We start from the raw sequence: 22,031 nt of genomic DNA, 5'->3' as shown, positions 1-22,031 counted from the left end.
AATGGGTTAATAATTAAGAGAGAGTTAGCCAATAAGAAGTATGAGCCATCATCCAAACAATTAATAATAATAATAATAACAATAATAATAATAAAAGCAGGACAGAAACTTCTGCGTTTACATCATGTTCCCTCTGGGAGGTGGGAGGGACTAAGTATCCTTTGAACTGAACCTAGGCCAAAATATGTTTTGTCCGTGAAAAGCAGTGGAAGGCAGAGGATTCCTGACAGAGAGAATAATATGAGGACGCATACAGAAATGGGTTTGGGAAATACACACACTGCCCTTGGACATCTATAAACATTTCCTTCCTAGAAAGCTATAAAGATCATAGTGGCAGAGACAGATTTGGAGCCATTGAGGACCATGCTGAAAGTTTGGCCTTTCCCTTCTCCTTTCCTCAGGTCCTGGCAAGTCTTTGTGGGTGTTGTTAAGACGCTGCTGTGTAATTTGGCTTCACATACATCTTGGTTTGTTTTGTGGTTGGTTGTTTGCTTTGAAACAGGATCTAACTCCAGGGTATCCTCAACCTCACTTTGTAGCCCAGGCTACAATTCTGTCTCAGTTCCCTCAGTGCTGGGATTAGTTTTATTAGTGACCACATCCAGTAAAGGCTTCATATATTGGAAGGCTTCATATATTTCATATATACATATATATGTATATTTACATATATATTACACATACACACATCTGTGTGTAATAAAGGGTTTGTTTAAAGCAAGCTGTGGCAATGGGTCTTGAAAGGAAGTTAGGGAATTTGGTACCTACCTAGCACAGATCAATGGATTGAACAAGAATTCTTTAACATTTTGGATGTTTTTTTTTATTCTTCTGTCTCCTTCTGTTTGACCATCACTAAACTAAATACATAAATTTATCTATCTTTTTGTGTTTATTTATTTCTGTCATGCTTTATGGAAGATAATAACAGGGAGAGTCCCAAACTTGCCAGAGTGACTCCCAAGTCCAGCTTTCATTCCCATCTCTTGTCTTCTGTAGAGATATCCAGACAGTAAGTCCTCTAAAAGCAGAGCTCTGATTGCTGAAGTTAATTTATAAATAATGGTGACTTTCAGAAGTTGAAACAGGGTCTATACACTATAGGAGTATCCAAGGACCATTCTTGGGCTTAGCGATTTAGGTAAAACATGTTGTTGCTTTCCAGTAAGGCAAGCTGTAAACTAGGCATTAGTTCACTGTAAGCACAAAGCACTGTGCTGGACACCAAAGATGTGAGTATGCATGAGACCACTTTCTTCACCTCAAGGAACGGAAATGTGATTAAAACAGAGGAGTTACTCATTGCCATGGGGATTGTTGAATAAAAGTATGCAGGAGGCATTATAGGGGTCTCAGTTCATCTTGCCTGATCAGGGCAATGACACTCCACTTCCTTTGCAAAAAATGGTGTTGTATTTGCACCTGAAGGTGAGTAAGAGAGAATAATAAGGTGAGGTGGTTTAGTGGGGAGGAAGGCTAGGAGAGACAGCCTGCCCTGCTACCCAGAAGCACAGAGGCATTGGGTATTTCACAGCAGCTGTGCTGTTAAGTGTGAAAGTTGATGTGAATTTTTTTGAAGTGTTTATGTGTAATTTTAAAGTGTTTGAAATTTTTATTCTTGAAATAATAGTTTTTTAAACAGATACTTGGAAGGCAAGGAGGTCCATATATTAGCAGCAAACACTGAATATTGTATATTGAAGGTTGGAACCAAGACAGTATCATGAGGGTAGAAAGGAAGAAAGAGTTAAGAGTTTTAAAAGAAGCTAAAGAGCAGTTGTGACCATCATCAGGGTCAGAAGGACTACAGATATTCTTCTCTGCAGCATGAACAATAGCATGATTGTCTTTGGCAGAAATAAGCAGAGGCTATGGTTTAAATCTCAGGCCTACCATTACCAGTAATGTGACTGCACAGGATGCTTTGTTAAGTCTAGCTTTTCATAGATCAGAAGATGAAGATAAGATCAAGGACCATTCAAGGGTCATGCTTTCCTTTCATTCGTGGATACATGTATATTTTGTATGCTAAGAATTTCCTGCTCTTAAAATACTATTATTGGAATAGTGGTGATCCTAAATATGAAGTATTTTTATGATGTATTTTTTTTATTCATCCATTGGCGAATTTACTGAGCATTTTTGTTTCTTACAAGATTAGGCTAGCCTCCAGTACTGCTGAATCAAAAAGCTTCATGAAATTCAATATATGCACACATAGAGCTAACACTGAATGCTTGTACATCACATGTGCATTTGTGTGTGTGTGTGTGTGTGTGTGTGTGTGTGTGTGTGTGTGTGTGTGTGTGTGTGTATGTAACACACCCTGTTAAAAGTCTTAAAGATCTACTTGGTAATGGGCCTTGAGGGACCAAAATAGGAAAAGAGCCTAGAGCTGAGCTTGGCATTTCTAAACTTCTACATTTATCAGTTGGTGGTTGAAAACCTGCAGTTCAGTGGTTGAAAAACTAAACATCCATCTGGGCAGGCTGCAACTGGACTATAAAAATGTGAATGAATGCTTCAGGAGCAAGAAAAAAATACTCAAAACTCTCTAGGTTTTTAGGTGGGACCCAGTAGTAAAGGAAGAGTAGCCAGCAACAAATTTCAAAGGCTGAAGTCCAACTATGAATGAACTCAACCCCTGATTAAATTCAGTTAACCTGTCCCCACTTTGGCTAAATACAATAAGCAAAATACTGTCCTTTCTAGAGGACAATAAGACAGAGACTCAGCTTATATAAAAAAATTTTCATATATATTTTTATGCATTCAGTGAAAATTGCATAATAATACAACATATGAGGATTTTCAAAATTCAGACTTAGACAAGATATTGGCAGTAATAGGCAAGGTAAAGTGGAAATTTGAATATGTGTAATTAACATGTTCTAGAAACTTAAGGAGAATGCAGAGGGTTCAGCAGAGAGCTGAGAGCTATGTGAAAAAAATGGAATTTTATAACTGAAAATACAAATAGTGGAGAATAAGAGCTAGGGGCACCTAATGACTGCTGGGATAGAAAGAACTAATCTTGCTAGGAATGAGCCAACTGATTAGTTAGCCAGTACCAAGTAGTCAACCCTGAATATATATATATATATGTGTGTGTGTGTGTGTGTGTGCAAATAATATTATACATAACGCAAGCAACATTAATCAGACTTCACAGTTTATGTATTATATATGTATATACATGTATATACATATATTACAATAATAAAGAGGCTGTGAATTTAAGACATGGGGAGAGGCCATGAGAGAGGTTGGAGGTAGGAAAAGGAAGGGGGAAATGGTATAACAATTTTTTAGTTAAAATTTTAAAATCCTAAGAGAGTTAAATAGGTAGAATAAAGAGAACAATGCACAATAAAGTGTATTAGAACAGTAAGTGAAACAAAACATAGATCAGAAATAAAGGTTGTCCACACTGCAACATAATACCCAGGAGGATGAAAAATACATGAAATACACAAAGAAGTATGAGATATGGAGATAAGTAAGACACTCTAACAGTCATATAGTTGAGCTCCCAGGTTGAGAGGATGATAAAATAGAAGCTATATTTGAAGAGATAACAGCCAAAAGTTTTCCCAACTTGTGTAGAATTATTGCACCCTTGGAAAATCAACTAATGTAATTCCTTATTAAAAGGATAAAAGAAAAATTCTATGATAATAGTTGTCTAAATGATACTTTTGATAAAAACTTAGTATATATACATGACATAAAAAATGTCTTAACAAATTAAAAACAAAACTTCTTTATTCTGATTAAGGATATGCAGAAAAAATCATAAGGCATATACCACTCTAAAAATGTTACCACTCCCATTGTGTCTACTGTACATGTTGAAACTCCTAGCTAATGCAACAGGTTAAAAAAGTAAATTTAAAATACAAACTCTAGGTTTGTCTTGCCTGTGTATGGTGGGGAGTTGTGGGGGGACTGTAAGATGATTGAGGGTTCTTTTTAAATCATTTCAAATTTTCTTCACTTATAAGGGGGATTCTGAACATAATGTCTCCCTTTGTTTATAAGTCATGCTTATCAGTCTTGCATGGTAGGAGTAGAAAATAACACTGGTTTCTGATAGAAACACCAAATTTAGTAGGAGAACCAGCCAAAGATGAGTGAGGAAGAAGATGGATATGCAGCATGTACTGAAGAGAAATTTGGGTCCATTCACAAAATAGACACCTTTCCGACCGCAGCCCTAAGGGTTACAAAGAAGAATGGATTCCGTGCCATCACCTACTAGCTCTGCTATCACGGCTCATTACTTTACCCACTGGGTCTAATATTTTCATCTCCGAGAGGAAATATAACGGCAGTTATGAGGATTGAGTAACTTAATTTACATAAAGTGTGTGGATCTGCAGCTGTCACACAAGATCCAGCTGTGGTAGGGGTGATGATACTGTTGGTGGTAGCGAGGAGGCCGTGAAGATGATGGTGATAGCCCTGGTGGGAAGGGCTGCAGCAATGAAGTTGAGACTCCTTTCTTGTGCAGCAGCACTTGGGGCGAGTAGAGAATACCTTTCTTATCCTCTGGTGTGAGAGGAGAGGGCCTCAGAAATACCGTGCAAGGACCACATGGCAGGTACAGATCAGCTGCTCCTACAAGAAGGCTAGTTTGAGAGTCTTCTGAAGGGAGTCTCAGTCTATCTCTGCAGAGAGAAGAGAGTGTGGGGCTGCCAGGTGGTGGAAGCTCCTAGAAGACAGTCGCTATTCTTCTGAAAGCATTGTTTCCCTTCAGCTGGGCTCAGGAAGTGGGTATGGAGTTGAAGTTTATGGACAGATAAGGAGAGACAGTCATTGGGGCCTAGGGCCCCACACAGACCAGTGCCCTTCTGTCAGAAGTCTCCTCTCATTCTCTTTTACTTTTCACTTTTAAATCTTCCCCTCCACTTGACAGAGAGACCAGGTTCAGGGAAATCTCTCATGTCTAAAACGACACTCAATGGTAGTGTCTAGAAGTTTCTCCCTCAAATCCAGTGACCCTTTGACTGCTCTCCATTGCCTGTGGAGCCAGGGAGAGAAGGCAGCCATCAGAGGCAGGTACAGGGGTAGAGCCTTCTGGGATGGCTGAATCTTGGAGTCTGTTTTTTCACTGCAGTTCTCGAGACATGCCAGTGCTTTCCTTTGGAGACTAATTCTCCTTTTTCTCCCTTTCTGTACTGTTTATTTACCTAAGCCTTTGGAAGCACTGTCAGCCACATGTCCTTCGTTGTGCTACCATCCTGGGCCTTTATCCCAGTCAAGGCAGCTGGCCCACCTATCACTTCATTCCCAGCCCTGAAGCCTGACTATTACGGGTGAGGGTCACCTTACACTCCCATCCCCAGTCTCCTGGGGTTGTGGGAATAAGGGTAGAATCAAAATTCTGAGGATCTGTTTTTCCTTTTAGTCCCTTTACTGTCTGAAGCTTGGGACCAGGCGTGATTAATCAGTCTAGGTGTAGTTGAGCTCTTGACACTCTCCAGGGGAACTCCTGGCCTTGTAGAAACTTGGCCTGGCTTTGGCCCTTAGACTGAATTCCAAGTTTTGGCCTGTCAGTGTTCAACTAACCCCACAAAACCTCCAGAAGTTTGCAACGGAACTGAAATCCAGAGAGAGGGGAGTTAGTCTACTAATTATGGTCCTTTTCTTTGATATGTCAGTCCTCTTTCCTTAGCTCATATGTCCTAAGGACACTTTCTGAGCTGTCCCATGTCCACTTGGGGTCCTACCGATGTACCTTGAGTTGCTTTGTCGGGACTACTGGTTCCTTTTTCTACCTGCTGGAAGATCACCTTATAAATGAAACCTTTTGTCCACTGGCAAGAGAAATTTTGCTAAAGAAACCCAATGTCTGCTTTCCCCAGGGGAGAGTTTTAATAGCCGTGTGTCACAGGTCCATAGCCATATGTCTCACACATAGTGACAGACAAACTATTTGAGCTTGCCCAGAACTGAGGCTCTGGGCATAATGATATGGAAGGAAGAAGAATATCTTTCCTTCATCTGCCTTGGGCTTGTGTCAGAGGACCCTGGAGCACAAGACACATAGCAGATGTGTAGTGAGAGTCCTCCTAAGGCCACATCGATCCAGAGAAACAGTTCACTGAGTACTTTGGGCTAGGTTTTACAAAGCAAAGTGGGGAGTCTGAGAGTGCAGAAAGTATGGTCCAATAGGACTGAACTGGAACAGCTCTTTGAGCCCTTTGTTGAGAGACTTCTCTGTGAGCCTGTCTCCCCAGAGACAAGGATGTGGCTTACCTCTTGAGGGCACTTATCATATGGACACCTAATGACCCCCACTCAAGGTCTGGGTCTGAAAACCCAAGGCTTTTTCTCCTGCTTCAGAGGAGATGAAAGTGGGGTGCTTCTTCCTTCTGAGTTCTCTCCAGTACCTTCAGCACAAAATACTCAGGACACCAGTGCAGCATATGATACAGCATTTCCTATACCGCATCGAACACAAATATTGAAGATAATGATGTAATAAAGTAGAAGGCAGTCTTCTTAGCCTTTAGCTGAGAAACCTGGGGCTCAAAGAGGTGAATTTGTGGGTAGAGGTTAACTCAGCAAACTGGTAGAGCTGGGAGTCAGGTTTAGAGCTGACTCACCAACCAGTTCTTCAGAGTACAGGCCCTTATACTTATACTTCAGCTGCTAATCCAGCAGACTCCTCAAGCAACCATTCCTCTCATTTGTGCCCTGGCTTACTGTCTCTTGTCTAAAGATTTCCCCCAAATGCTCCATTTTCTTCAAACTCTTCCCTGCTAACTGTACACTCCTTCCTACCTCATTTGCCTCTGGAGACCCTCTGGCTGTCCCACAGAGGTCAAGTCTGGAGGCCCCACCCTCTCCTGAGACTTAGCTCTTTGACTGCTTGTTTTGTCAGTATCTACTGGTATATCTTCCACCCCTAGTAGAGTGGAATCTTGTAGAATAAAGGAAACAGCTTCTATCTTTAATTTTCTAGCACTTGATACTGTGTGTCTGGATTATTGTTAGGGACCAATAAGTAATTATATTAGTCAGTTCATTTGTAAGATGGCAACAATCAACTGAGTGATTTAGAGTTACAGTTTTGAGTATATTTAAGGACATAATCCATAGTAAATATATGTTGTAGTTAGGCCAATTCTCGTGTTTTGTTTTTTAATTAAAAATATAAATAAGTAGTTTTTGTGGGTTAACTTGGGTAGGGTTGGATTTCAACTTGACACTTCACTGTGCATGACCCTTCTAAGTCTTTTATGAAGGTATGGATGATGAGGTAGGTACCTGTCACCTGGATGTCCTGAAGAAATCATACTTTTGCTTTTTCTTAACTAGGGAATTTGCTAGTGTTATTTAAGTCTTGCATTTCCAAGCTATTACACATTAGCTAGCCTTTGAGATTTGATCTCTCTGGTAGAGAGGAGGAACAAAGGGATAAGTCTCAATTATTGAAGGGCCTGTTCTTTGTTTTCTGTTTCCTCAACACCTATTAGGTCTTTGTATTGGTTTCATATTAGTTCAAATTATGGAAGTATCTGTCATTAAGGCAAAAATGATTATTACCGTCAGAAATTGAATTGCAATTCATATGATGCCTTGTGTAATTGTGGCTTTTGCACATGTGAACACCTTTTTGAGTTACTCTTAATGATGTTATTGTTTACAACAATAGCCCGAATTATGGCACTATGAGGTATCTCATCTTCCATTTCCCCCTCCCCTGAATTGGTTTGTCATGAACTGTACATGAAGGACAGGAAGCAGATATTCTGGCTCATCTGTGTAAGATGGAGTAAGCCTGGCAATGTGTACACCAAACCAAAAAAAGTGTGTGAGATGCAATGCCAAGCCCTGTTCCCATCACTAAAATTTCGGAGCTGTGGTAGTGGCAGGAAGAAAGATGAATGTGTGGAGGAAACTGTCCCAAGCATTATGTCACTCATGTAATCTTCATGAAAGACCTCAGGCTACCAACTATTATCTTTACAATCTAACAGTTCAGGAAACTGAGGCATAAGAAGGTTATAAGATTTCATTCATTTGCAAAACTTGAAACCATGCCATCTAATCCCAGAGTTCCTTTCTTAATCACTATACCCAGGGGGCTCAGTATCTCTGTAAGACTTACTCTCCTCCAGATCCTGGAGAAGATGAGAGAGTAGGAGTGGGGTGAAGGTATTGTCAGGGTGCATGTAATGTCCCTAGACTTAAATCATACAACTTTTTAAAATTCAACTTTACTTTTTGAGTACTTTATACATGAGTATTACTTCTACATCATTCCCTCCCCTTGTCCTTCACTCCAACTCCTTTCATGTCCCCATCACTCCCAAATTCTTGTTTAATTATTATGTGTATACACACACATATATATATATATATATATAAACATGGATATAAAATCTACTGAATTTGCTTTATGCATTGCTCATATGTACTTGAACATAGAATTTCTTTTAAGATAAACTTAACTTAGAATTTGTCTTGGGTGAGTTCTAGAGCACACTTTTTCAAAGTCAAGACAGCCCTTTAAGAACACTATGACTGTAGATGCCATTTTAGCCGACTCTCAGCATATATTGATCGTCAGGTTAACATAGTGAGTGGGCTTAGTGTAGTGGCATAGTAAAAGCAAATTCTGAAAGACACTGTTCAACTATGCCTTCTCTGGCTATCTTTGTAAGGAAAAGGGTTTCTTTGGATTGTTTTGTTTTGATTTTGGTTTTGTTCTTTTGTTCTTTTTTTTTTTTTTTGTAAGCACTATGAATTAGTATAGGGTGAGCTAGGTGGGAGCCGGATAGACAAGGATATGCCACCCAACTCTCCTGTTGTTAGTAGTGATGATCTTGGGAAAATTACTTCCAATACCTTCTTCTGAGGTTGGGAAGATGGCTCAGCAGGTAAGAGCACATGCAGCTTTTACAGGCGGCAGGAGTTCATATCTTAGCACCACATCAGACCATCAGACTTCTCACACATGCCTGTAACTCTACCTCCAGGGGAACTGCTGCCCTGATTTGGCCTCCAAACATACCTGCATGCTTGTGGATCCTCTCTCTCTCTCTCTCTCTCTCTCTCTCTCTCTCTCTCTCTCTCTCTCACACACACACACACACACACACACTTAAAAATAAAATAAATCTTAAATGAAAACTTTTCCCATTGCTATTCAATTTCTATTTGTGTTAGACTCAAAACAATCTTCCAGTTATCAAAATCAGCTTTATTTTTATTTCTGATTATTTAATTTTTTATTTAAATTAGAAACAAGATTGTTTTACATGTCAATCCCCATTCCCTCCCCCTCTCCTCCTCCCCTGCCCCCCACCAACATCCTACCTATCCAATACCATTTCTGCTCCCCAGGGAGAGTGAGGCAGGTTTATTTTTTATAAGCGGCTTTGACAATTTTTTTAAAAGGTGGGGTATGAGATCCTATAATTTTACTATTGTATATGACAAGCCTTTTTATTTTAATCTTTTTTCATAAAATTTCAGAACATTTGTCCATGATGAATGTGCTATTGTTGTCTTAAAAAGTGCCATAATAGTATATGTGACTCGATCCCACAAGTCATCCTGTTTGTTCAGACACTGACATAGATCCTGGATTGCTTGGCTTTCATTTGATGAGAACCAGTGTGCTTCCTGTACCTGTCAATCTCCACAGCACTTCTGTAAATTTGTATTCTTATCAAGGCCTTCCGAAATGGAAATTAAGGTTATGTATCTGTATTCAAAACACTACCCAAAATCATAGGAACAGGATTGAAGCCTAAGTATTAGGAAATCCATCAAACTAAATAACAGCAAATAACAACAATGACAAAAATAATAAAATAAATAGCAAACATGAATACAGTGTGAAGCATGGGCTAACTTTACTACCTGATAAATTACTAGTATTATATGGGGATTTAAATTTAACTTAGTTAAAATTGAGTGAAATAGAAATTTAGTTGTTCAGTTTTGCTAGTAATACTTCAGTTTTCAGGGGTGACAAACAACTGCTAATTGCTTAACAAGACAGTTGGAACACGAAACATATTCATGTTCAAAGATTGTGCTACTAGGTAGGACTAGCCTAAGCACTTTAAATACATTAACATGCATATGAATAATCCTGTGAGCAAGGTGTTTTCTAACTGAATATATGTGAAAACTGAGGCATAAAAAATGATATGAAATGTAATTAAAGTCACAGGATCAATGGATCCTTAAGTACTTCTTCATTGTGTCAACCCATTGCATTAGGTTCTACATAGTATAAATATTAATCAAAAGGACAGAATTGCACATCCAAATGTAGACCAGAGTTAGGTCCTGAGCAGACAAAACACTGTTGCTATGGCTCTTGCCCATCTTGCACCTTGGAGTTGCCCCAGATTTTCCACACAGGTGGTCCATGTGGAGTGATCTTCCCAAGAACACCAAACTGCAAACTAGCTTAGCCAAACAATGCATTCGATTGAATTTATTAGTCAGCCCAATCAAGAGTTGGTGAAATCCCAAAACATGTGCAAAAATTCCTCTTTTATCTTCTTCTGTGAAGGGTCTCAGATTGTTATGTCAAGAGAGTCTTCTTTCAGGAAGCCAGCATTTGAGACTCAGAGAGGCAGTAAATCCTTGTGTGAGCCCTATGTCTGCCTCTGCCGCATGCAGTGAATTACTTCACATTTCTGAAATCCAGTCTCTCACACTAAACTGGAATAAAGGGTGCAGTGTTGTCGGATGCTTGCAAACTCTAAGTACTGTTATATAGCTATAAAGTGGGACATAATTATAACACAAATGCTAGAACTTGGGATGTTTTTCTTCCATATAACCCTATAAAAATTTGAAAGCAGTTGTGGTTTGATAAATTACAGGATAATGGACTCTTAAATCATAACATTTGCAAAGCCTTTTTCTGTTAAATATAGTAGGTGCTTAGTGAATGTCTGTATGGAAGCTGGATGGAGGTGTGTGAACAGCACATGGAGGCAAAGAAGAAAATTGCCCATTGTTTTAACTTTTCCTTTTAAGTTTTGTTTTTAAGCATGTTCCTTGATATGAATTATGCCTGATTTTGAGGAGAGAGGGAGTTAGTAAATGGGAGACTCTGAACTGGTTCCTAAAATCAGTAAGCTTGGTTTCCTGATTTTTGTTTTTCAGTCATAAAAAAAAAAAAGAAAAAGAAAATCAGCTGAGCATTCTGCAAGGCTCAGAGGACACACACACTTGAAAAGGTGACTGTGTTTTGGTCGGTGCTTGTTTCTTCAGCTGTTAATTCTCCTTGTAAGCAAGCTTTCTGAGGAATTCAGAATTAACTGACACTTGTATGTTATATGAAAGCTCCCAACATTGCTGAAGGCTGTGCTTTTCAGAATCTCAGCTCAGGAATCATTTCCGGATGTATGTGTGCAACTTGTATGTTTCTCTACATATTATTAGATGTGTTTAGTCAGAAACAAAAAAGTCTGCCCCACTTTCACTACCTCTTATTATTCTCTGTACTTCTTGTCTGAGCACAGACTCTTCAAGCTCTGTGTGGCCTCAGGTAAAGGAAAATGGCACCATTCAGGTTCATGTGGTCTCTGGGAGCACATTGCCTCTGTGCTGCTGTTGAGTTCAATATGGCACCCAGCAGTACAAAGATCCTTCCCCAAGGGAAAACTGCGAAGGGCGGCTTCTTGCTGGTTCAGCCAAGTGTGGATGATATCTGTGTCTCAGGACTAGATGGTAAGGGTCCTAAAAGGAACAGTTTGCTCCTATGTTTCCAGAAGGCATATTAGAAGAAGCACTGAGTATACTGTGTGCTAAGAACAGCTGAACAAGAACCATCATTTGGTTCCATTCTCTCACTTTGGAAATAGGGGGACAAATTCAAATTTGTAGCAAAATTAAGAGTTACTAAAACTTGGATTTTTCAAATTGTTGACTAGGATATGCAGTATGCTCTATAATACACAACACTTCCAAGATCATTTACCTTATATAAGACAACTAAATGAGACCATAAAATGAGAAAACAATGATAAATCATGGGCTTCAGATCCCTAGAGAACAATGTCAAATTTTGGCACTGTTTTTTTGTATCCATAAGAACCTAAGGACTAATTACCTGAACACTCTGATTCTTTCTTTCCATATTTAGTAAGGAAAGTGTATTTGTCACTTAAGGATTTTTTGCAAATATGAATAATTTGCAAACACAGGTAACAGGGTATGTAGACAACTGAAGTTGGCTTGAAACAATGGAAGAATACAATTGATTCTTTAGAGGTAGTTCAAGTGAGGGTGATGTCAATGGCGATGGGTGTGATGATGGTGTTGGTGGCAGTGACAAGTCAGCTGCTGATTAGATTTCTGTTTTGTGAATATTGTCTCAGTACAACAACAGCAAAATGATTTTACATTTGTCTCATTTTCTAAATTCTACTATTTTGTCATTTTAACTCCTTAGTTGTTACATTCTAAGCTTAGCTAAATCCATAGTGACTACTAACTAGAAAGGACACAAGGAAAAACTTCCTCATCAGTTTCTTCTTTCCTCATCTTTGAGACTTCTTAGAATGGAATGGCCTTGTAATGTTGGAATTGCCTGGACTTCATGCAAATGGAACTAGGTAGTAAGGTCCATTGGCAGGAATCCTTGAGCTCTTCATTATACTAGGACCTAACAGTTGTCAGTCTCCTTTCTGTTAGAGACCTCACATCAAGACCCCAGTGTTTTGAGATGTGTAGACAGTAAACATTGGCCACCTGGTCTTGGAGAAAAAGCAAAACAACAACACTAAGTCTTTGTGGTGAAGAGCGAACACTTGGGAGTCAGATTATCACCTTGATTTTAGAGCCTTGTACCCTGATGAAGTTTCTTTTCCTTCCTAAAACTCAGTCTTGTCATTTGTAAAACGAGGATAGTAATGATCCCACTCACATTAGTAAGTTGTTTTTACAGAGGTAACAAAACATATCTATAGCAAGGTCATTCAAGAAAGACATTAAAATCCCCTCGTATTCTGAGGTTCTTCCTATTCCAGAGATCTGGTGTCCTAAACGGGGGACTCTGAACTCACACAAGAAAACATCAGCACTCTGTGTTTGAGTAGGAATTTCATACACAGAAATGTTAGCCAGACACTGTACCTGAGAATCTGCCACCAAGTCTTCCAGTCAGGAAAAGAGGTCTGAGTTCCTGTAGCCTGGGTGTGATGGCCACTAGAAGGTATGGGAGCCACAGTGACTTTATTCACAGAGCTGATGGCCACAAAACTGCATCTTCCATGTGTACCCTGGCTTGGATGACAGTATCTTCTTCTCGGAAGTGCTGATCTTGGCTGAGACTATGCATCATATCCTACAGGGCCAGCCTCCATCTTACAGAGCAGAAAAGTAGGCTTGATCTGAAAACAAATAGGCCCAAGACCCAGACAGGCCCAGACACCAGACTTCTGTTACCTAGTTGGTGGGATTGACTTACTGTGATGACCAGTACAGAAGCATTGGAAGAACCGGACTTCCCATGCTACTGGGCATCTGAGCAGCTGAAGGTAGACTTGGGAAAGATGTTAGAGCATGTTACTACTCCCCAGACTCAGGTCCTTGTTTCTGCTTTGTGAAGCAACTGGTGCCATCGATATCTGCAGACTTGTTTCCTGACATGACAGCCTCTACCCTGCCTTTCACTTGGCAAGTCCTGGGAAATCAGAACTTGAGCCTTGTGGTTTCTGAATGTGAACTAATCCTTCTGGGTTGAAATCTTCCACTTAAGGTTCTCTCTACCTCACTAGCCTGTGAGCATAGGAGTGCCAGGTCTTGTCTAATTTATCGTTGCATTTATAAGTATTCATACTCTCAATCTGTGCCCTGAGTGAGCGACTACTGTAGGTATGCTAGTAAGACAGTACTGGATTCTTTATTAGAGAATTTTGATATTTTAAAATTTCCAGTATCTTGTGCTGGGAGAGTCAAGGTACGTGAGTGAGAACATTGAACAGGGAGACTGCAGAGTTCCTAGGTGATCAGGAAAATCCTTTCTGAGAAAGTAACACTGACTGAAGAGTAAGCAAGTGCTGATCTGGGAGAGGGATGGAAGAATAGCAGAATAGTCTTCCAGGAAGAGGAAAAAACTCACACAAGGGAGGTGTGAATGAGTGATCGGACATACTGCAGATTGAGAGCAGGGTGGTACTGAGTTGATGCCTTGAATTCAAGCTGTTCACTCTGCATCCCAGTGTCCTCGCTACCCTGCTCATCTGTCACTTCCTCTTCTTAAAGAAGTCATGCAGATTTGCATGTTTCTGCTCCCACAGCATGTGGCACCAAAAAAAAAAAAAAAAAAAAAAGGCAGGGGGGAGGTTCTTGATGGGTATTTGAGTAAATGAAGGTGGAGGAACTCTAACTAGCTCTCTTTGTGTTAGCAACATCACTTGTTCTCCAAGTATCAAGGAATCCAGAGGATCTGTGTGCACACCCTCCACCCCCATTGCTGGGAAGCTCCCTGCTGCATGGCATTCTTAGAATAGGAACTCACCTTTCACACTTGGAGCTTTGCAAGGGAGTAGAAATAAGAACAGAGAGAAGTGAATGTCAAAACGATTCAAACATCACACTGTTCCTTTGCTTTTGCTTTCCTTGACACTGGGATACAATGTGTTAAATGGGATCCCAGCCAGAAGTGCATGCTTGTTGCTAGCACTTTGACCTTGGACATGTCACTTAGCCTTTGCAGATCTGTTTTTCCTTTGGTGTCTATGGCATTAATTATATCTGCTAGACGATGTTAATATCAAGTGATCCATGTAATACACAGTGTAGAGAAGGGTATTTAATGGGCACAGATGTTTCATGGCTGGTGCCTTTATGTAAATAATTATAGTTGGTATTATTCTGACAAGGTTAGATTCCATACACGAACAGAGTCAAGCAAAAACAGAATATTCTTCCTAATTTGCCCTTGGCTAGTAAAGTTTTTTGTTTGTTTGCTTGGTTGATGGGTTTTGTTATTTATAATCTTTGAGATTACACATGGGATTCTTCTTGTTATGTGACCTTATTAAAATGTATTATCTTGCTGATTTTTAGCTTTCTTACCTCTGTGTCTGTCTATCTGTCTGTCTATCTCTCTCTCAAGAAGATTTTGTTTGGTTTTACTTTCTCACAGGAGTAATTGGAGCAGATGTGAGAGGTTATGGTCTCGTCTGTGAGGAACAGCCAGTGACATCACGGCTAGCTGTCATCTGTGGAACATCATCTTGTCACATGGGGGTAAGCGTACCACAAAGGCAAGGCCACCACATAAAGGGGTGGACTCCCAGGGTAAAGTCTTGAACTAATGGCTCCTTTACCTCCTTTACTCTTTCTGTCTCTCTCTTCCCCAACACCACCCTGACTTAGATTTTGCCAGGTCTTTTTCCAGAGGCCAACTTGTTAAAAAAGATGAGAGGGTGCAACATGAGTGCACCTGGGTCTCGAAGATGGCTCAGCAATCTAGACATCTCTCCTCACAGGGTGGCTACATCTCCCCTGAAAACGGGTATCTGTTTTCCTTGGCCACTGAGCTCTCCCTCCATTGCTATAAATCCATCTCCTTGGGAGCTTCCTGATGATCTATAGAACTGGGCTGCATATCATGACTTCAAAAGAACACTGATAAGCAATGTTCACTTTGTTAATTTTTCTCCATGAATTAGTGGAAAGGCTTTCTACAAGATTGCAGTAAAATTCAGTGCCTGCCCTAAAATTTATGTCTTTTTTAAATGCATGAGTCTGAGAGCATTCCATTTCGATAAGTACCCATTTCTACCATATTTTTATTTAAAAGTCATTGCTCTGTTAAACTGAGATGGACGACCCCTTGGATTTTTCCCAGATGAGTCAAACCAAGGGAAGAGCAGAGGAGGAGGAAGAGATGAGCAGAGAGTGGAGTAGGCTATAGGGCAAAATCATTGCCACTTGGGAGAAGAGCTACTAAATAGCTGAGCTGTTCTTCACAGGTTGATGCTTTGGGTAATACTGACTGATCTTACTCTTTTGTCTTGGCTGCTAAACTCTGGGAACAAAAGGATAGCATATGCTCGCCCATAGAGGAGATGGAATTATAATAAAATATTGTGACTTAGGGTCCTCAAACGCAGATTCAGCTTGAGCTCATGACACTGCCCTTAACTGGCTTTAGAAGTCTCACCCACTCTCTTTCAGCAGCCCCTATGCTGGAAGGACAGATTTACAGAGGCTATATATGCTTCCACCAGAAGTGTGGAACAGCAAGCGAGCTCTCCTTTCCCTTGACATGGGTCTAAGCTGCGAGCTTGTCCTCACTGAAATGAACTGAACCCTTTTAAATCATTACTGTCTTCAGTGGAACACAACTCACCTAGCTTCTCAAGTCCCAGTGTCAGATTCTTCTGCCCCTTCAATGAAGCAGTCCCAGTGGATATAGTTGACTTCATAGCTTACCTCAGTACCACAGTCTCTTCACAGTGTGATACTGGCTTTTCCTACTGTATCTAGGTTTTCCAAATTAGGAAAGTAAGACAGAAAACTCTAGCGTTCTCCTCAACGTCACAAAAATGATGATTTCTGGAACAAAAAGTTAAAGCTTGCTCTGTATGGTTTCAAAGCTCCTTTTTTTTTTCAATGTTGCTCATTATCATGTGTGCTTGTCACACGTCCATTACAGGATGGAGAGATTTCAGGCTTGCTGGATGCCAGGTACAGGTTGTAAAATCTGCTTGCCTCTTTTTTGACCTGAGTGAACCACTCAACCTCTCTACGCCTCGATTCTGATGCCATCATATGGAAGACAAGGCTGCCTGTACAATAGAGTGTTTGGAAAACATGTATTTCATCTGACTATGACATGCACATCATAGATATTCAAAAATAGTGATGATACTTATAAAAAATGTCCCTGTTGCATAAATGGTTCACATGGGACAACTGTTGGGGTTTTAACAAATTTGATGGGCAGCTGCAGATGGGTACAGTGAATTGTAGTCATAAAATGCCAGTTTATTGTCTTGTGTTGGACTGGAAATACAGTCTTCACTGCCACCCTGCTTTGTACTTGCTAGTGGGAAGAGACCTTTAGGCTAAAGGGATTAATCATCAGCTTTAATGCTATGTCAGGAGGGTGAGACTGTAGTCTTGAGTACCTTTGATCTCCCTCAGGTACTGGGAGCACAGCAAGCAGGCAACAATAACACCTTTGTGAGGTCTAGGAGAGGCCTGGGACTGGGGAATCACTCCCAGGAAAGCTCAAGGACACCTTTGTTGTGGGTCTGGCAAATAAAACCACCAACTGTCAAGGGAAATTCACCAACAGAACTCAGGTACCAAAAGCACCCTGGGTTTATTAAGAAGTGGTTTAAATGTGACCTAAAGGGTTCACTTTCTCCATGTCTGATGTTACCAGTTGAATGTATAAATGAGGCAGAAGTCCCTGGAATATTTTGCGCTGCTCCAGGTTGCCTCTTTCTGACTCCCCATAAAATAAGAGATGAGTAGATGAATGGCCAAATAATTGAATATTGGTAAATTCTCTGAAGTCCTTCCTTTCCAGGACCCTATTACCTCTAGGAATTGGGAGAAAAGGCCTGCGGCAGAACACAAGACATACTAATGGGGCCTTTGATATTTTAGAAGATACAAGTGTGGGCTGCACATTTATCTTCCTTGTGCATGATTTAATTAACAAGGTGGAAACGCTGTTCTTTTTTAACTTTATGAAAGCAGAGCTGCTTGCTCAGAGTTAATCACTACCAAGTCTTCAAAATACAGGATCACACACAGCAGGGGTTAGCCAGAGGCCAAAAAGTCACAGGGTCAGAGAGAGCTGCAGCACCTCCTTTTCAGGAGCTGTCAAGTCAGGCAACAACTTGGCAGCAAGTTCTCCAGTGAGCTTGTCCGAAGGGCAGGAGTATTCTCTAGGCTGGCTTGCTGGGAGCTGGGAGGTATGGAGGTTTCTCCATCCCAATGAGCCTAGAGATAGGATCTCTCTGTCACTGAATGGACACCGAGTCTCAAAGGGATGGGCTTCTTTGCTGGTCTGCCTACTAAGTGTATTTAGGTAAAATACTCAATCTAGCAGTGCCTTGTTTCTTTGTCTCTTCTTCTATTATATATGGATAGTGGTATCTTCCCACAGCAATGAAGAGAATTAAGTCAGGTCACCTTTATGAACAACTTGGTAGCATCCCTGGCATAAAGGAGCAGCTATAATGCTACTATTTAAGATGATTCATTAGAGTTAGAGCGTAATCCCTGAGGTATTGGTTAGAATGGAAAGTATCAAAAGATATTCCTCTTTAGTTTAACATAGAAAATGCTTCGGGATATGTGTACATAAGATTAGTAAGCATATACATCCCCTGGCTCTGTCAGCTGAGAGGACAAGAAATTATACAGATAAAATGATTATGTGGGGCCAAGTATTTTAAAATAAAGAGGGCATGTTTCACTAATAGTTTTTGGAGGTTGAGGGTATAGCACTGGCTTTTATAAAGAGTCCCATGGTGGAGGTGCCACATTGTGGATGGCTTCATGACAAGAGTGCTGACCAGCAGGAGAGATCATATGGTGAGGAATAAAGCCAGAGACAGCCAGGTGTGATGGCGCACGCCTTTAATCCCAGTACTTGGGAGGCAGAGGCAGGCGGATCTCTGTGAGTTCGAGGCCAGCCTGGTCTACAAGAGCTAGTTCCAGGACAGCTTCCAAAGCCACAGAGAAACACTGTCTCAATAAAGAAAGAAAGAAAGAAAGAAAGAAAGAAAGAAAGAAAGAAAGAAAGAAAGAAAGAAAGAAAGAAAGAAAGCTAGAGACAGAGAGCATCCACTCTTGGACTCTCTTCTCTCCTCCATTGAGACAGACCTCCAGAACATTCTGTCTCAAACCCCTAACCTCTCCATGCCCTTCCCTGTGCCCTCAGAAGGAGAAGGAGGGCCTGCTCTCCTCCCAGTGGCTCTGGAACACACTGAGAAGCATGTGGATTGCCTATTGTCTGACCTCTGTGGTGTTGGGAAAGACAGATGGAGCCCAAGGCTCTGGCAACTCTGGGCCTGGTAGAGTAAAGCCTACCTCATACCACACCATGTTGTTAGAGTTGGGTTCTTTGTGTAGTGTCACTAATGGCTTGCTACAGCTGTCTCAAACCATCTGAGGAAAACTTTCCCCACACTACCAAAGCAAAGGGTGACTAGGAATGCTAAGGATATGCATCACTTGTCAAGGAAGAGGCAAATGACCATTAAACCACAGTGAGAGCTTGGAAAGTAGTACAAGTCAATAAAGTGTCTGCCTCCCCAGCACAAAAATCTTGAGTTCTGTCTCCAGAACCATTGTGAAAATGTCAGGCCTGGCAGAGTGTGCTTCTAATCCAAGCACAGGGAAAACAGAGATAGGAGGATCATTGGGGTTCACTGTCCAACCAGCCTAAACTTATTGGTGAATTCTAGACCAATGGGAAATCTTATCCCAAAGGAAATATATGATGTTTGTATATATATATATATATATATATATATATATATATATATAGAGAGAGAGAGAGAGAGAGAGAGCTCATACACACATCATGCATTTTAAAAACCATAGTGATGAGATTCATGGCATGTTTACTGGAATGGTGAGAATGTGGGAAGCTAGAAGTCATACACCACTGCTAGGATTGCGACTAGCACAACTAATTTGGAAAACATTTTATCAGTTATATCTGTGGTATGATCCAGCCATTTCATTCCTATGAAAGCTGGGTTACACTATCTAGCACCATGATTCTGGAAGCCCACCAGGAACATAACAGGCAAAAGGCGAAGGTCAGAGAGAAAAGCCTCAGAAGATTGCTTGGCATCTAGCCTGAGCCTAGCTTTCATCAAAAGACCCCATTTTGCCCTAAGGAACTGTAAAGTGAAGGGAAAATAGGACAGCCATATTCAGTTCCCTCCGGATGAGCCCTGAGTATTTGGGGAGTGGGTAGATGTATTCCCCTCCCAAGAACACGGGCAAAACAACAGAGGGTAGAGAGTTCTAGAGGACACTCTTGGTGGAGTGATAATAACAACAAATATTTATTGCATTTTATAATAGCCTGTGAGGATATCCTCATCATAATTTCACAAAGCTCTCACACTTACCCTATCAGCACAGAAGAACTGATTTGAGGCTCAGTGAGAGAAGCTCACTAACTACCAAGGTCACACAGCCAGCTAGGTTTGAAACTCCAGCTGTGGGATTCCAGGGCTCCTACTCTGGGCTTCTGGCAGAGATAGGAGATGCAGGCTGGAAGAGAGGTTGGCCCTGCACACATGTATTTTGTAGAAAATAGGCAAGAGTATCACGAGGCATATCTTTTCCAAAGGCTGATGGGAACTGCAGAGTTGGACCTGGATCACACTATACCACAATATCCATTTGCCCTTCTTGTCAGCCTTCCAAATCGCTGCCATTCAGGAGGCCACTGGCATAAAGAAAACAATAAAAATAAACAGCATCAGTTGTCACCATCCTCCCCTGGGAAGATGGCATTTGTAAAACTCTATTTAATCTTCCTTCTTCCCCTGCTGTTTTGTGGTCACGTACTAAATCTGGCAATTTGAAAACATGCCGCCAACTTCCCAACTCATGAAAATGTTTTTGTGGAAGAGCATGAAATGAAAAACACATTGCTTTTTTGTTCCCTTTTTCTATTTAGTGGGTTAATGGTTCTATGGCTGCTGAGGGAATAAGTAGCAGTGATGGAAGGGTTTGTGCCTTTCCTGTGGTTGGACTTGATGCTGAAAACAGCCACTATGGAGTCTGCACTGAGCACTGTGGAAGATACCAAGTACTGCAACATACATGAAGTCACTGGGTTCCATATGGCTTCAACTCAGAATTTAATAACCTGCCTTGTCACCTGTTTTGTTTTTTTTTAAATTATCTTTCTGCACTCAATTGGAGTGGGCAAGCTCCTATTGCCTATTTTTTTTTTTTTGGCATGTTGAGTAAATATTCACACCTTTTGTTTTTGCCATTAAGAACAGCTTGTCTACTTTTCTACTTAGCCAGTGTTTAGAGCCCCAGAAGAAATAACATCTAAGAGACAGATCCAAACAGAAGTTAGATGTTTGGTTGAAAGTTCCTTTTTAAAGGAACTCTCAGTCGGGCAGTGGTGGCGCACGCCTTTAATTCCAGCACTTGGGAGGCAGAGGCAGGTGGATCACTGTGAGTTCGAGACTAGCCTGGTCTACAAGAGCTAGTTCCAGGACAGCCTCCAAAGCCACAGGGAAACCCTGTCTCGGAAAAAAAAAAAAAAGTTTTAAAGGAACTCTCAGAGTCACCCTCCTGCCAACAGGACAGACAGTTCAAATGGGGAAATTGAGGGGATATTTTGGCTATGGCCTTAAGGATTTAGTATATATTCACTTCAAAAGAATTAAGTCTTAAGATGTCAAGAAGTGAAAGTCACTGTGGTGCTGTTGTGTTTTTTTTTTTTTTTTTTCAGACTTCTGAAGAACTAAGTAAGGTGACCTTAGAGAAAGAGACAGATTCAGTACCTATTCTTTTTTTAATTATGTTTTATTTAAATTAAAAACAGTCTTATTTTACATACCAATCCCAGTTCTTTAGGTTACACTATGGAATAATGCCAGCATGTGGTCCATACCACTGGAGGTGGGGGTGGGGGTCATGGAAGGATGTCCTCAAATAGTAGGCTTGCTGTTAGCATTATACTTGACACAGAGTAGATGCTCAGTATTGGTAGTTGACTACATGAGCAGACACACCCAGAAAAATATTAGATAGTAACTATAGAGGTTTGCTGAAGAACGGATCACATCTCACTAGTTTGATGTCTCTGGTGTGGTTGACTGACATGGAATGCAGCCAATGGAAGCTTATAGGACATGGAATAGCCAACTGATGGGGAGTAAGGGTTTGTCTTCTCCCCTTGATTACAGACTCTCTCAACACAACACAGAGGCCTAGGTTGGTACTATCACGTGGAAACTGAGCTCTTCACCAACTTATATCTTTTTTTTTTTATAAAAAGGCTTCATTTATTTATTTTATGTAAA

General features: G+C 40.7%; 1 protein-coding gene across 8 annotated transcripts in view; it reads left to right on the top strand.

Moving 5' to 3' along the window:
• The window catches only part of Fggy (FGGY carbohydrate kinase domain containing), a 388,993-nt gene that overhangs the window by 214,314 nt on the left and 152,648 nt on the right, over positions 1–22,031 (top strand). For all 8 annotated transcript variants that reach the window (XR_004768192.1, XM_027400435.1, XM_027400437.2 and 5 more), the window contains one exon: positions 15,140–15,243. Coding sequence is in view for 7 of the 8 variants with exons in the window: in XM_027400435.1 (XP_027256236.1) it covers positions 15,140–15,243 (104 nt within the window). In the remaining variant the exon portion in view is untranslated. The remainder of the gene's footprint in view (positions 1–15,139; positions 15,244–22,031) is intronic.

This window comes from Cricetulus griseus, chromosome 2 (genome assembly GCF_003668045.3).
Source record: "Cricetulus griseus strain 17A/GY chromosome 2, alternate assembly CriGri-PICRH-1.0, whole genome shotgun sequence".
Classification (NCBI taxonomy): Eukaryota; Metazoa; Chordata; class Mammalia; order Rodentia; family Cricetidae; genus Cricetulus; species Cricetulus griseus.
Note: the sequence above shows the minus strand (reverse complement) of the source record. Positions and strands in the feature narration are given on the sequence as shown.